Source organism: Lissotriton helveticus, chromosome 5_1 (assembly GCF_964261635.1).
Source record: "Lissotriton helveticus chromosome 5_1, aLisHel1.1, whole genome shotgun sequence".
NCBI classification, from domain to species: domain Eukaryota; kingdom Metazoa; phylum Chordata; class Amphibia; order Caudata; family Salamandridae; genus Lissotriton; species Lissotriton helveticus.
Window position 1 is genome coordinate 560,375,183 of NC_136065.1, and position 13,710 is coordinate 560,388,892.

Here is a 13,710-nt window from a genome sequence, read left to right on the forward strand (position 1 = left end):
ACAAGGGCGGGACTATCTGTGACTATCCATGACTGAAGAGGCTGGACTGGGCTACCCCCCTTGCATTTGCTATAAGGTACAAGAGACAAGAAAAAGACATTAACTGTGAACAATATTGATGTGGGTCTCCTTGGGAACTGACTGTTTCTTCTACATAATAATAATAATAGTGTCCCAGCTAAGACTAGTAAATATATAATATCTGGGTGAAGCGAATTATCTACTCCCATACACGGCAGGGATAAAAGGAAGACTCTTTGACCCACTGCCATAGTAACTAGGGCAATAAGAAAAATGTTTGCCTATGCCTCCAGTTTTTGAATGAAACACCACTTAGTTAAGGATAAACCACACTTTATTAGTTTATCCCGACAATGATTTATGTCGTTAATTTGTACAAAGTTAGAAAAAAGTTGGTTGGTTATTGGTTCAGGAATAGGGAGTGGACTTTGCAAAAAATAATTTGAAAAGAAAAGAAAAAATTTTGTTCTTTCTTTATTTTCTCTCCCTAGGTTTGTGATCCTTTTTCCATGCAATGTTTTATTTATAATACACTTGTCCATGTCACGATTATTCATTCACGTGTTAATGTGGTTTTGTCAAAAATTCTTTTTTGAATTTCTATTGCACAATTGTATATATGCACAAAAATTGCTCTCTTTTTTGAATATGGCCAGACATGAAGTTGATAGTTATCTGATGTCTGTTTTGATAGAATAAATATAACTTTTTTCTAACTTTGTACAAATTAACGACATAAATCATTGTCGGGATAAACTAATAAAGTGTGGTTTATCCTTAACTAAGTGGTGTTTCATTCAAAAACTGGAGGCATAGGCAAACATTTTTCTTATTACAATAGTGTGGCCCTGCCTACCCTCCTTCCCGTTGGGCCCAGCCACCCTTGTTTTTTCAGATAGTAACTAGGGCAGCAGAGAACTTAAAGTATTGAGTGTCCTGGTAGGTTTCTACCTGAAATTCTTTTTAAGGACGCATCAGGCATGTCTAATAAAACCAAAACACGATCCGCCACTAGCAAAAGCAATGCATCTCGGTCTGATATTCCCACAGGGGTGGTACTAAATGGGGTGCTACAACCCACTGCAATTGATTTAATGCTGCAAAAAGTCAACAGGGAGATAGAACGAACTGAGAGAAGCCTGTCCACTCCCAACACCCCCATACAACCCATTGTACTGGAAAGCTTAGAAATCTCTGAAAACGATTCCCTGGCAAATTCTACTGATACAATCCCGTGTGCCCAGGTGGTAAAGCAAATAGCCACGGGTAATATCAAGAAAACCAAACCAGGGGCCAGCAGGAAGAGCAGGGCAAATAACAAGAAGCAAAGCAGAGGAACAGGGGGGACCAATAGCCGGGGGGAGAGAGTGATTGAAGAGTTTAGAGGAAGGGTAGCAGGGCAACAAATCCCACCGGGTTGGCTGGAAGAGGTAATGGGCGACTTCCAAAAACATATGGAAACATTTCTAATGAACCAACTAAAACCAATAAGCCGGCTCGACAAAGCAATAAACGAAATAGTAAAGCTGGGAAAAAGTAAGGGAATATCTGATACCACCCAAGCAGCAAATCACCCCGTAGAAGTAACAAAAAAAGGGGCACAGACACGAGGTATAAACAACTGTGTGAGCAATGAGGACTGCAGTATAGTGCAATTAAATGATACACCTTTGGCAATTGTACAAGAACACAGGGGTAACTTCAATCAAGGGGGGATAACTGCACCTGATAATACACCACATGGCACAATCCCTATACCCCCACAACCAGGGACTGCAAAAAGTCAGTGCTCCGTAGATAAAACTCAAACCAGATGTTTACCTACATACATTCCAACGGATTATGTACCATCCTGTATAAATCTACCACCAGAAGTCGCCGCCTATGTGGTGGTTTTTACAGGGGTACCCAGACTCAGGGCAGGGGAGAGAGAGTCACATGAGGAGTTAAAAACTAAATTAATTAAATGGTTAAACGTACATAGGCCCTTAAGAGGAGGAGAATGTAGGGAGATCCTGCTAGTAAGAAGAACAAACTGGGTAGGCAGCAGGAGGAAAGACGCCATAGGAGACTGTATTGTGGCAAACTTCAAGGACCCAAATTTAGTTACATATATACTGGGAGGCTACAATAAAAACCACACCAGCACAATATGCCCGCTACCACTAAGACACTTTTATCCAAGGGGACGCGCCCTAAATCAGTTGCACTATGCCCAGGCTAGACCCGGAAATGTAGCAGGAAGAAACTGGTCAAGAGAGGAAGGTTGCATTGGGCAGGATCACACACAATGGGTAAATAGATTCAGTCCTTTGCAATCTTTAGAAGAATTAGACTGACTACCCCAATTATCTAGGAAGAGGGCTATTGAAGGGGCGGAAAGGGAGCCGGAGGCACGGAGGAACGTAGATAGCATCACAGAGAAGTTTACAGTTGCCCCAGTAATACAAAGGGGGATCAGGGAGGGACCCAGGGCAGGGTAACAGACCATTTACCACTAATACGGGGTGAAGAGGAGAGGGAATCAGTAAAGGATGGTCTAAAAATACTGTTGTGGAACATCGCGGGCCTGGCGGGAAAATTTGATAATGCGGATTGGAAAATGCATCTTAATGGTTATGATATCATAGCCTTGCAGGAGACCTGGGTGATAGACCCAACCGCTTATCAATTAGAAGGTTTTAAATGCTTTTCTGTCCCTGCGAGAGGAGGAAGGTCGGGCAGAGCGAAGGGCGGGCTAGCCCTCTATGTTAATCTAGAGTTGGAAGGCACATGGTCAGAATCCTCTTGGTCGTCAAATTTAATCCAGGCAGTCGAGTTCCAGGGACAGGGCCTAAAGTTACTGATATTTAACAATTATAATTCAGTCTCAGGGGTAGGAAAAAAATCAGTAACCCAGGAACTAGAAAACAGGCTAAACTACGAGACCAAACAGCATAGAAGGGGTGGGGAACCAGGAGTTTTGATCATGGGTGACTTTAACTGCCACCTTTGTCCCAAACTGATCCCCGCAAATGCAGATTGGTCATCCTGCCCGATAGAAAGTGGGCCCCACTTTGATCATAACCCGGAGGGAAATGGCCTTATGAAGATCATGGACACATTTGCCTTGACCCATACAATAGACCTGGTGAATCCAGGAAGGGACGGCTTCCTCACCCCGACATTCAAGGGCAGAGGATGTTATTCAATCATAGATTATATGATGATATCCTCTGCCATGAAGGATAGGGTCAAGGAAGTAAGAATAGATTGGAACCCCTTTAGCGACCATAATCCGTTGATAATGGTATTAAAATATAGTGCCCGCCTCAGAAGAACTCAAATGGCCGCCGCTACACTGTGCCCGACGGATCAGGGGAGGCGACTCAGATGGGCCAAAGTTAATGCGGAGGAGTTCTATAAAACCCTGTTAACAAAGGGCAAACACCAAACCAAAGACTGTCTCGATCCCTTAGTAGAAGGTGGGCTTTTGGTTTCCACCTTCGAGTCATTAACCACCATGATAGGCGAACTCCTGATAGTGAAAGGACCAGTAAAAAAGGAAATACAGCCACGATGGTTTAATACTGAATGTGCGAGGGCGCGAAGACATCTGAAGCTTTGTCTCAAAACCTACCCCAGGGATAAACAGGCAGTAGCCCTATGCAGAAACAGTTATAAAACAAAGGTTAAGCAAAGGAAGCTCACGCTTCAAGCTGAAGTATGGGCGGACCTGAGGGAAGGGGGGGAACAAAGAAACTTCAATGAATTTTGGAAAATCATCAATAGGCCCTGTTTCCATGAGAAAAATTCCCAAGGAATTAGTAATAACATTCTCCTTGATCAGTGGGTGGCACACTTTAAGAGTCTCTATAATCATGAAAATGTCAAAATGTCTACAGCGGGCTGGGAGGGCTGCCGGACCGGCAAGGTGCAATTTTCTCTGCAAGAAATTATCCAAGCAATCAGAGGGTTAACTCGTAACAAAGCACCTGGGCCCGATGGGACGCCACCTGATCTTTATTTGAGTAACACTGATCTCTGGGCACCCATTATGACAAGGGTCCTAAATGCAGCAGTTGTGGCGGGTCTTCCACGGTCTTGGTCTACGGCGCTGATTGTCCCTATATTCAAGAAAGGATGTAGGGACAACCCACAGTGCTATAGGCCTATATCGTTAATAGATGTCTCGGCCAAACTGTTGGGAAGGGCAGTACTTAGTCGACTGATGTCATGGACAGAAGAGCATAACATCATAGCAGACACCCAATACGGTTTCAGGCCAGGCAAATCAACCAGTGACCAATGTCTGAATCTGTATTTACTAACAACAAAATACACGAGGGCTGGTAAAGGTACACTATTTATGGGCTTTATGGACCTGGCGGCAGCCTTCGATAATGTGAATAGGAGCAAACTTTGGGATTTGATGAGTAATCTTGGTATTGATCCTGGTCTCATTCACATTTTAAGAGAACTACATTGGAACACCACTGCCAGGGTCCGCTGTAGCACGGGAGGGGGGTGCACGGACCCCTTCCCGTGTACCAGCGGAGTGAGGCAGGGGTGTATCCTTGCTCCATTTTTGTTCTCACTCTATATAAATGGGTTAGAGAGAAGGTTGGTTGCCTTAAACGTGGATTGCCCTAAAATCAGAAATCGTCACATACCGGTTTTATTGTATGCTGACGATGCAGTTTTGCTCGCCATGACTGCCATAAGCCTTCAACAACTTGTTAATGGATTTGTGGAGTTTATGGAGGAATTAGACTTGTCCGTAAACCTGAGTAAATCTTATGTTGTGATAGCAGGCAAGAAACCGAGCAGGAAAATTGCTTTTAAAATAGGGTCACACAAATTGTAAACGGTTGGAACTTTTTCCTATTTGGGCCTGCTGTTTGACGGGGACACTAAGTTTGATCTGTTAATTGATGAAAGATGCAGGAAGTTGGCATCTGCGAATGGGGCTATTCATAATTTTGCTCGCAGATTGGGGAGGTGGTCGCCAGAACAGGTGATGAACCTTTATGTAGCGGTTAGCACTGCAAAAGCCATATATGGAGCAGAGGTCTGGGGATTCAGAGATGTAAGGCCACTGCAAATGGAGGAAGATAAATTTCTGAGGAGGACCCTGAAGCTACCACAGGGCACCTCTGCACGAATAACACACACGGAATTGGGGTTACCATATATCACTGATTTGGTAAAGGTAAGACCCATCATGATATGGCTTAGGTTATGGGTGAACCCTGTAGTGGAACTAAGCAGGCAAATACTCTGTGACTGCATGGAAATGGACAACCACCTGCATATCCCATGGCTGAGGTATATAAAAGAGTCTCTGGAATCCATTGATCACCCAATTCTTTTTAGTGATCCTACCTCCATCAATCCCACATGCAGATACCAAATCAAAAAAGAGCTACTTGACAAATTTGAATCACAAAGACTAAACACAGACTCCCTAAAGAAATCTGTTATGGCACACCATCGAGTGAGCAATGGGGCAGGAATGGAGCCTTATCTATTTTTAATGCATAATCACCAGGACAGATTTTTAATGTGCCGTTTTAGGCTCAACTTGTTACACCACATTTTAGCTTATCCTTCAGGTTTTACGGTAACAGTTGAGCAGAAGGGTGCCTGCGGCTGCGACAATAGGTCTCCGCAGGACACCCTTCATTTTGTACTTTTGTGTTCTTTTTATCAAATGCCCCGTCGGAAATTTCTTGTTGACATTTTAAATGAGGCTGAAATACGTGAAGCCAAGGTTGCCCTTAACTTTTTACAAATGGCTGTAGATACCCGTACTTTATGTTCAATAGTAAACTTTCTGAGAGTGTCCGTAAGACTCAGGAACACCCGTGACTGATTAATGATACATTTTTAATGCTGTGTGCCTTTTTGCTAAAAGTTTTTTTTCTATAATGCTTTCTTTTTAACCTGTTTTTAATGTTCTGCGGTTCAGGTTTAATGTAAATATATTGTAAATTGTATAATGTGTGTATTTGTTCTATGCACTTTTTATGTTGATTTTTAATCAACGAAATAAAGATGAACTGAACTGAACTGATTAACAACCAGGTAGGAAAAATCTAATATTTTCCCCTATCTACCATGCAGGGTCCTGCCTGCAATGGGAAATCAAAGCCGTATGGGAGCTGCTGCAGTGGGTGAGGAGGAGGTGAAAGATGGATTCTGTAGTTTGCGACCCCAGGAACCACCACATCTTCTGGAGCTGCAAAATCCTTAGCCAGCATGCTGAAATGGTCGGGAGGGCTAATGTTGTAGATAGGCTAGACCCGTTTTTACTATGCTAGTGAAACTCAGTTCAGACCCAGCTATATGCAAATCAGCCTTGACCCTGTGCCTCATGCGAAGTGAGCTAACTTTGCCACTGGATTCAAGCAAGCTTGGCTGATAGCCCAAAACCGGTCCCAGGATGCTTGTTTCTGGTCCAGGGAAGACATGGCTTGGCAGTTCTGGCTGGACTGCTTCCATGAGGCACATGGTCAAGACTGATTTACATATCGCTGTGTCTGAACTGGGGTGGCGAAGTGAGCTAAAGAACGATGATGGATTCAACCCAGATCTGTGACTGCGGGTGAGGGAAAGGTTTCATCTCCTGGTGTTTGCTATGTCCATTATCCATGCCTGAACGTCTGGAGGGTTCAAAACTGTGCGGGGGCTTTTCTATGACTAATCAGTACCTGGCCCTGGAGGAGTAATGGGATTGTCAAACAAAATTCTCTCACTCAGACTACTGAATGGAGGAGCCGAGCACAACTCCATTTTAAGTAGGCATAAAGGTCTCATTAAAAGGCAGCAAGGGTCTCAAAGTGGCAGGATCATCAACAAGTTAGTTTTTGTTTCAACTATAGATAGATGTAAATCAAGTACTTCAGCTGTCATACTGACAACCGCTGCAAAGGAGGCACTTTCCGCTGTGAGCGGACCTGGTGGAGATTCAGTCTCAGGAGACATCATAATCTTATCAGCATTTTAGAAGTCCATGTACAAGGTAGCATCAGTAGAAGAAGCAATTTATCAACCTTCTCACTGTCATTATTGTGTGGTATGTTTTGAACTCCCTGAACTGTGTCGGAATCAAACTGAACAAAGTCCAAGCCTCCTATTGTATTAGCAGTTGCAGGCAGAACTTAGGCTACACATCAGGGAATCAGTATCTGGACTGGATCCAGAATGGGCATAGGAGTAGTGTAGGTCGTCGCCAGTTTGATGGGACCAAAATGGCCAAAGTTGAACTGTGGACGGGCATCAGTAAGGAGCAAGAGAAGAACCAGAGATAAATCAGTGCTAGGGAAGTACCCGTGAGTAGAAGTAGAAGTGTGACTCGTGGCACCCATAGCTGCGTGGGGACCAAAGGCACTCCCGAGAGAGATCGCATTAACTTGAAGGTTTGTAGCAAGGCCTCCTTAAAGGCATCTATATCTGCTGGGTTGAAGGTCCAGGGAATTCTGGCACATTGGGCCCAACCTCTGCATGGGCTCAGATTTGAAAACGCCTGTGGAGTCGGCCCTTAGAAGGTCTATTGCATAAATTCTCATAGATTCTGAAGTGGCAAGATGAGAACCTGCTGCTTGGCTTTGTGGGCTTTATGATGTGATTGGATTCAGATTTATCCAAAGACTCAAGTCAAGATCAGTACTTACCCTGGGGATGGCTACGTGGTTCAGAGCAGGAATGGGTCAGTGAATTGTAACGGGATGGTATGACTCAAGAACATATGCACCACCTGCAGTCACTGAAAATATTGTCATGAGGGGTGGGTGTTGCTTCTAACTGTCTGGGCCCTCCAGACAGTTGCCTAACTGTCTGGGCCCTCCTCCTGCCCCGAAAAAGCACATTAAGACCCTGGGGTCTGGCTTGATTGTAGCCTTGACTTCAAGGAGCAAGCTCGGAAAGTAGCAGCCAGCTGCTATGGCCTCTTGAGAATGATTCGGAAGATCCTTCCTTTACTATCTTTCACGGCCAGAAGACTGCTAGTTCAAGATCTGATTCCGTCGTGGCTTGACTATGCCAATGCTCTTTACTTAGGAGTTCCTCACCCCACGACCAAAATACTGCAGACAGTACAAAACTGTGCAGCTTGTCTGCTCTTGAACATTCCTAAAAGTCTCTCAGTCAAACCTACACTGACCCCTTTGCACTGGCTCCCAATTCAGGAGAGAATCCAGTTTAAGGCCATGTGCATTGCACATAAAGCACTTTCTGGAGATGGATCCTCAATGAATCGTTCTATGATCCACCTGCACCAGCCCAATAGAGCTTTGAGATCCGAAAGTAAACATCTGGTGACAGTCCCAAAAATAAAATAAATTGGAGGATGTCTTTTCTCATACAATGTTGCTAAGACATGGAACCTCCGCCTCTCCCTCTATATCCGTTCACAATCAAACTACCTAAATCTTCGTAAGCAACTGAAAACTCTCCTTTTACCTTTATATGTTTGGAACCGGCATAGGTGCTACTATTAGCGCTGTGATGCCCTCTGGTAACCAGGCGCTCTACAAATGCTACCTCATTCATTCATTCATTCAAGTGGAGCACATGCATTTTCTCTGGTACACAGTCTATTGATGACATTTGGCATGGGTACTATTGATGAAGTTAGGGGAGCATCTCCAGATCCACGCGAAGGGCATGGAAAGAAAATAACTAACATCAGAGTGTAGGAGTGGCACCTTTATGAAGCTCTGCAACATCACTTCTGGAACAGATTAAGGCCACTGCAGAGACAGACATCACCACCTACCGGCACAAAAAAGCAATTGCTTTGGATAATCCAGAATGAGTCTTGGGCCAGGCAATATTCTAACGGTGAGAAATCTGCAGGATGAATTATCCACCAAAAAGTTGTATACTGAAGTATTAGTTTACCATGCAAATATGCAGAAATGCACACATACATAGGCAAAATGGGTGCAACCACTCCGCTTCACCATAAAGGCAGAGTAGCAGTCAGCAATCTAGTAGACAGCATGGTCTATAAAACCAGTTCTTTGAAACACAGCTAACCAATGTGTTGGTAAGAGAGACAATATTTAAATGACCAAAGGCTACAATATCAAAATGCATTATTCATAAATATAGATACTTTCCTTTCCTTCAGAGATTCGTATTTAGCACCAAAACAAGTCCAAAGAAATTGCAAGCATGGTTTTAACATTCTTTCAGCACCAATATGCAGTTTGCTTTGTCGTGTGGCTATATAAAATATAAATAATTCTGGTCTGCACAACATTCTTGGCAGAAATATTAATGAATAGTAATGGAGTCACTTGAAAATACATTCTTCAGTATGTCATACAAGTGGGATACCCAACATCATCCAGCATCTGCTTAAATTACAAGTACATACCTTTACACATACCTTTTTCATTATCGTTCTTTGCTTGTGGAAGAACTCCACTTTGATATCACCGCATACTGGCAAAGGCTGAGGGAACTCAAAGTGCATGTAGCGGTCTTCACGTCTTGTTAGCCCAGGAGGTGAAGTGTAAATCTTCACTTTTAGCTGGTAGACTACAAACTGGGGATCTGCATAATGCAATACAGTACATATGATGGGCAATGTATTTTACATAAATGTTAATAATAAAGATTAGATTACAGCAGATAACAGATATTTTATTAGTTAGAAAAAGTTAATCACCTGTAAAATCCTATATTTTTCATGTATTACACGCTTTTAGCACCAGCTTATTAATTAATTAAACTTAGAATTTGGTTGTGTGTAACAGGATTGGTTACTGAGGAAGGCTGATATACTCTGTCTCATTCGTGGTTGTGAGGAATCAAATGTTCTTTATGCAAAAGAACAATTGATGGACAGACATTCACCCCAGTACAGAGATCTGGGCCTAAATCCGTTGTTTTTTTGCTCACCATGCCATTCCAGTTTGAACCCAGCCATATGGAAATCAGTCTTGACCCTGTTCCCAATGGGAACAGTCCATCCCGAACGGCCAAGCCAGGTCCTCCCTGGACTGGAAATAAGCATCCTAGGACCGGTTTCGGAGTTTCACTCCTCTTTAGCCAGGATAGCTTGACTCCAGTGGCATGGAGAGCACGGGACCCATGTCTGGGGGTACCTGTCCCACTCTGGGTGACAAATGCAAAAAGAACAATTGATGGACAGAATGCAGAACAATGTCATACATTGACCCCAGTACAGAGAGATCTGAAATGTTCTTTATGTCACAATACAGGATATGTTCCATTTCAGTATGCCTTTCTAAATGGTCAGATTCTCTTGACGACCTCACTGATTTTGCAGGATAGTTTTGTACTGATATACACGTCGGCTTGTCTAGATGCTTTAAATGAAAATGGCAATAAAATATGATACCAAGCAATAAGGCAACTCAACGTTTCAGTGAATAAACTTGGGGGGGGGGGGGGGGGAAGTAGATTAAACCAACAAATCTCCTTCTCCCCGATTACACTTAAAAAGCTTGCAACTCACTACTTGTCTGGAGGAGGGCGAGCAAGTAGCATCTGAATATGAAAGGAGGTACACTGGGTGCTGGGGTTGCATATCTGAATTACGACAACAGCAGGAGACGGATGGATGCTTGACATAACAGAGCATACCGTTTCCAAGCAGTCTTTGCAGTGCAAGATACACAGATTTAAGGTAAGTAAAACTATATATATATATATATATATATATATATATATATATATATATATATATATATATATATATATATATATATATATATATATATATATATATATATATATATATACATATATACACACACACACACACACACACACACACACACACGTGTGATTTGCGCACACACACGTTTTACTCAAAGTGCTTCCAGGGGATGGAAGCACTTTGAATTAAAAACAATTCTGGTTCATGCAATCTTGAGTGCATGACTCTTGTTTCATGTTGTTGGGTGGATTGTTCTATGTCGAGGACCGCACCCCACAAAACACCCAAGCGGTAACACAGCGTAAAGAAGATTTTTTTTCTCTTTGGGGAACCCTCGCTCACACTTTTTAAATGTATTCCTGACCTTCAACTATCCAGCTCTAACCCCACTAATAACCCCAAAATTAACACACACACAAAACGTTAAAGGGACCTTCTAGTTAGATTCAGATTTTACACACACAAAACCATAGAAATTCAGCAGTTAGTTTCCTCAAGAAACTAGAACTCATGCACTAAGGTAACTAACTCGTTCCCCCGCCATGCGCAATTTTCTGATCAATAATGTTACAGCAAATGTTGCAGTGATTATCAATGATGTCATAGAATAGGTCATGAGTGATGTAATAAGTGAGGTAGTTCGCACTGCATGGCGAGGGAATGAAATATAGTTATCTTAGGACCCGAGTTAAAGATACTTGAAATAGGGTGTGTAAAATCTGAACCTAACTAAACTATCCAGCAACCTTCATTTTTTTCAGTGAGTTTCTAAGGTTTTTTTAATTCACGTTGTAGTCCTCCAAGGGATTTCCTGAAGCACAAAGGTAAACTCGGGCAAAGTCCTCAGCTGGAGAATAAGGGCTTGGTCTGCAAGTGCCGGAATAAGATTTCAGGTTTCCCTAAGAAGACACAGGAGGTGAGGGAGGAGGAGTTTGGTCTTAGGCCTCTTAGGGGGGCAAGAGGGGCACATACATTTCTGAGAGCTGGACTTCTAAGGCAAGTTTGTACTTCCTGCGCAGAGCATTTTCTGAGGCAGAAATTTTGCCTCTGCCAGTATGGGTGACAATCCTTCTCTGTCTCTTGTCCAACTCCTGCTGAAGCCTCTTGAGAATGGACCATCCCTCAAAGTTGAGGAAGACGGGCTTGGTATCAACTATGGCTTCGGTGGAGAAGGTAGATTGTTGCCTCAGTGTCTTTGGCTGAAGTCTGGTTTGGGGGCTGGGGACAGACTGGCATCCTTGGGCTCAAGACCAGTCGAGGGTTAAAGGCCCTTGGCTGAGTCTCTCCTTGGCTTAGTGTCGACCCGCATTGAAGGCAGTGGCAAACCCAAAGGAAGCAGCGGTTTTGACACTGGGCTTGATGCCAGTTTCCCTGAGAGGCAGAGCGTGGCTCAGAAGTGAAGCCGCTTAAGAGGGATGGGGGGTTGGGACTATGCTGTCGACATTACTCATGCGTGCCATGGTCTTCACGGGTGGACCGGAGCCGACCAAAGTAGATGGAGTGTTCTTAGGAGCCTCTTCTAGGAACTGCTCCTTGCCTGACTCCAAGACGCTGGAGTCAATGTATTCAGAGCTGGGCAAGTAAGCTAGGAGCTCTGCCATCCTGCTATGTGCCAATTGTCTATGTACTGGCGGTAGGTATTCTTGCGGTCAAATGTTGAGCAGCAGTTGCAGCGGATCTCGAACTTCTGGCGAGAGACACAAGTTGCAGATGTAATGGAGGTCAGCCAAAGGGATATTTAGAGTGGCACTGGTGGCATCTGTTGATGGGCCTCCGGTCTATTACCTCATAGCGTCCTCAATCTCAGAAATTAGTCTGGAGGAATAAGTGGCCCTAAGGCAGAATGACCCGGGCGCTTATAGTTAATGGGTTTGGAGGATGGAACTACGTTAAAGAGTCTTCTCAAGACAGGCCGGAAGACAGTGGACAGTAAGACACGATGAAAACCACTTATTTAAGATCGGGAGCATTTTGGATCATCTCCGAGCTTGATTGTGTCTTACAATGGAGTCGGTGACCATGTTCATCTATGACTAGAGGAGTAATAACCCAGACCATATGACTACAAAGACTTATTTGGCGGAAAACAACCTGTAACGTACAAGTCCAGTACTACATGGCAGGAGCATGCAGAGCATGTGTATCTACAGTCCCACATGCTACGGACATACATTTTTCAATTTAATGGCTAATTTGTTAAATTTTTATTTTTGATCGAGCTTTGTAACTGCTAATGAATAACAAAAAACAAATTCTCCATTTTCTTTAAAATGAGTACATAATTTTAAAATGTGAGCTGCAAAAGGAAAATGGAGCATAGTCCACTTCAAATTAGTGGCCCTAACTAGAAAGTTAATATAAGTGAGCAAAACTCCACAAATCCCTGCAAAAGTCACGTTTTCCGCAAAAAGTATTCTATTAAGGGAAGAACCAGATTGTTCTTCCTATGAATTAACCAGGGAGACAGATGTAGCCTTTAGCAATGAGGTAATCTCTTTTTGTCATATGTCTCCATAGGATAAGGGCAGTCTTCCTCCAGAGAGACCTATAGATGTCATGTGTAGGAAAACGTTTGGTTCTGCACTATTAGACCAATAAAGGACTATATATTTATTTTTAAGCACTGCCTACACCAACCATCCAACGGATGAAACTTGGTGCAGCCTGATGTGTCATTCATCCAACATCCAGGCCAACACCAGTCGGTTCTTTAGAACCAACCGGGTTTTCTTTCTTTTTGAGAAAAAAGTGTAGGAATGAATAAGGCTCAGTTTATAGAGACCACGGTAATCAAAGGAGTCAGTTGATGGAATGCTCTGTGCATTTATCAGAAATTGAGCCTCGGTTTGCCCCTACATGTTCTCCTCAGTGTTGCACACCGCATGATAACTAACTTGTGATGGAGGAGATGGGAACAAGGCTAATTCACGATAACCAATTGCACAAACAGTTCTATAGATGAATAAGAGTACAAGATGACCAAGACAGGCCACCTGACCAAATGGTCACTTTGG

The 13,710-nt window shown here is 43.2% G+C and overlaps 1 protein-coding gene across 4 annotated transcripts in view; it reads right to left on the reverse strand.

Annotated features, from left to right (window-relative positions):
• The window catches only part of PTEN (phosphatase and tensin homolog), a 265,772-nt gene that overhangs the window by 34,645 nt on the left and 217,417 nt on the right, over positions 1-13,710 (reverse strand). For 2 of the 4 annotated variants that reach the window (XM_078642886.1, XM_078642889.1), the window contains exon 7: positions 9,386-9,564. In XM_078642886.1, coding sequence (XP_078499012.1) covers positions 9,386-9,564 — 179 coding nt within the window. The remainder of the gene's footprint in view (positions 1-9,385; positions 9,565-13,710) is intronic. The other 2 variants (XM_078642887.1, XM_078642890.1) reach the window with 1 other exon arrangement.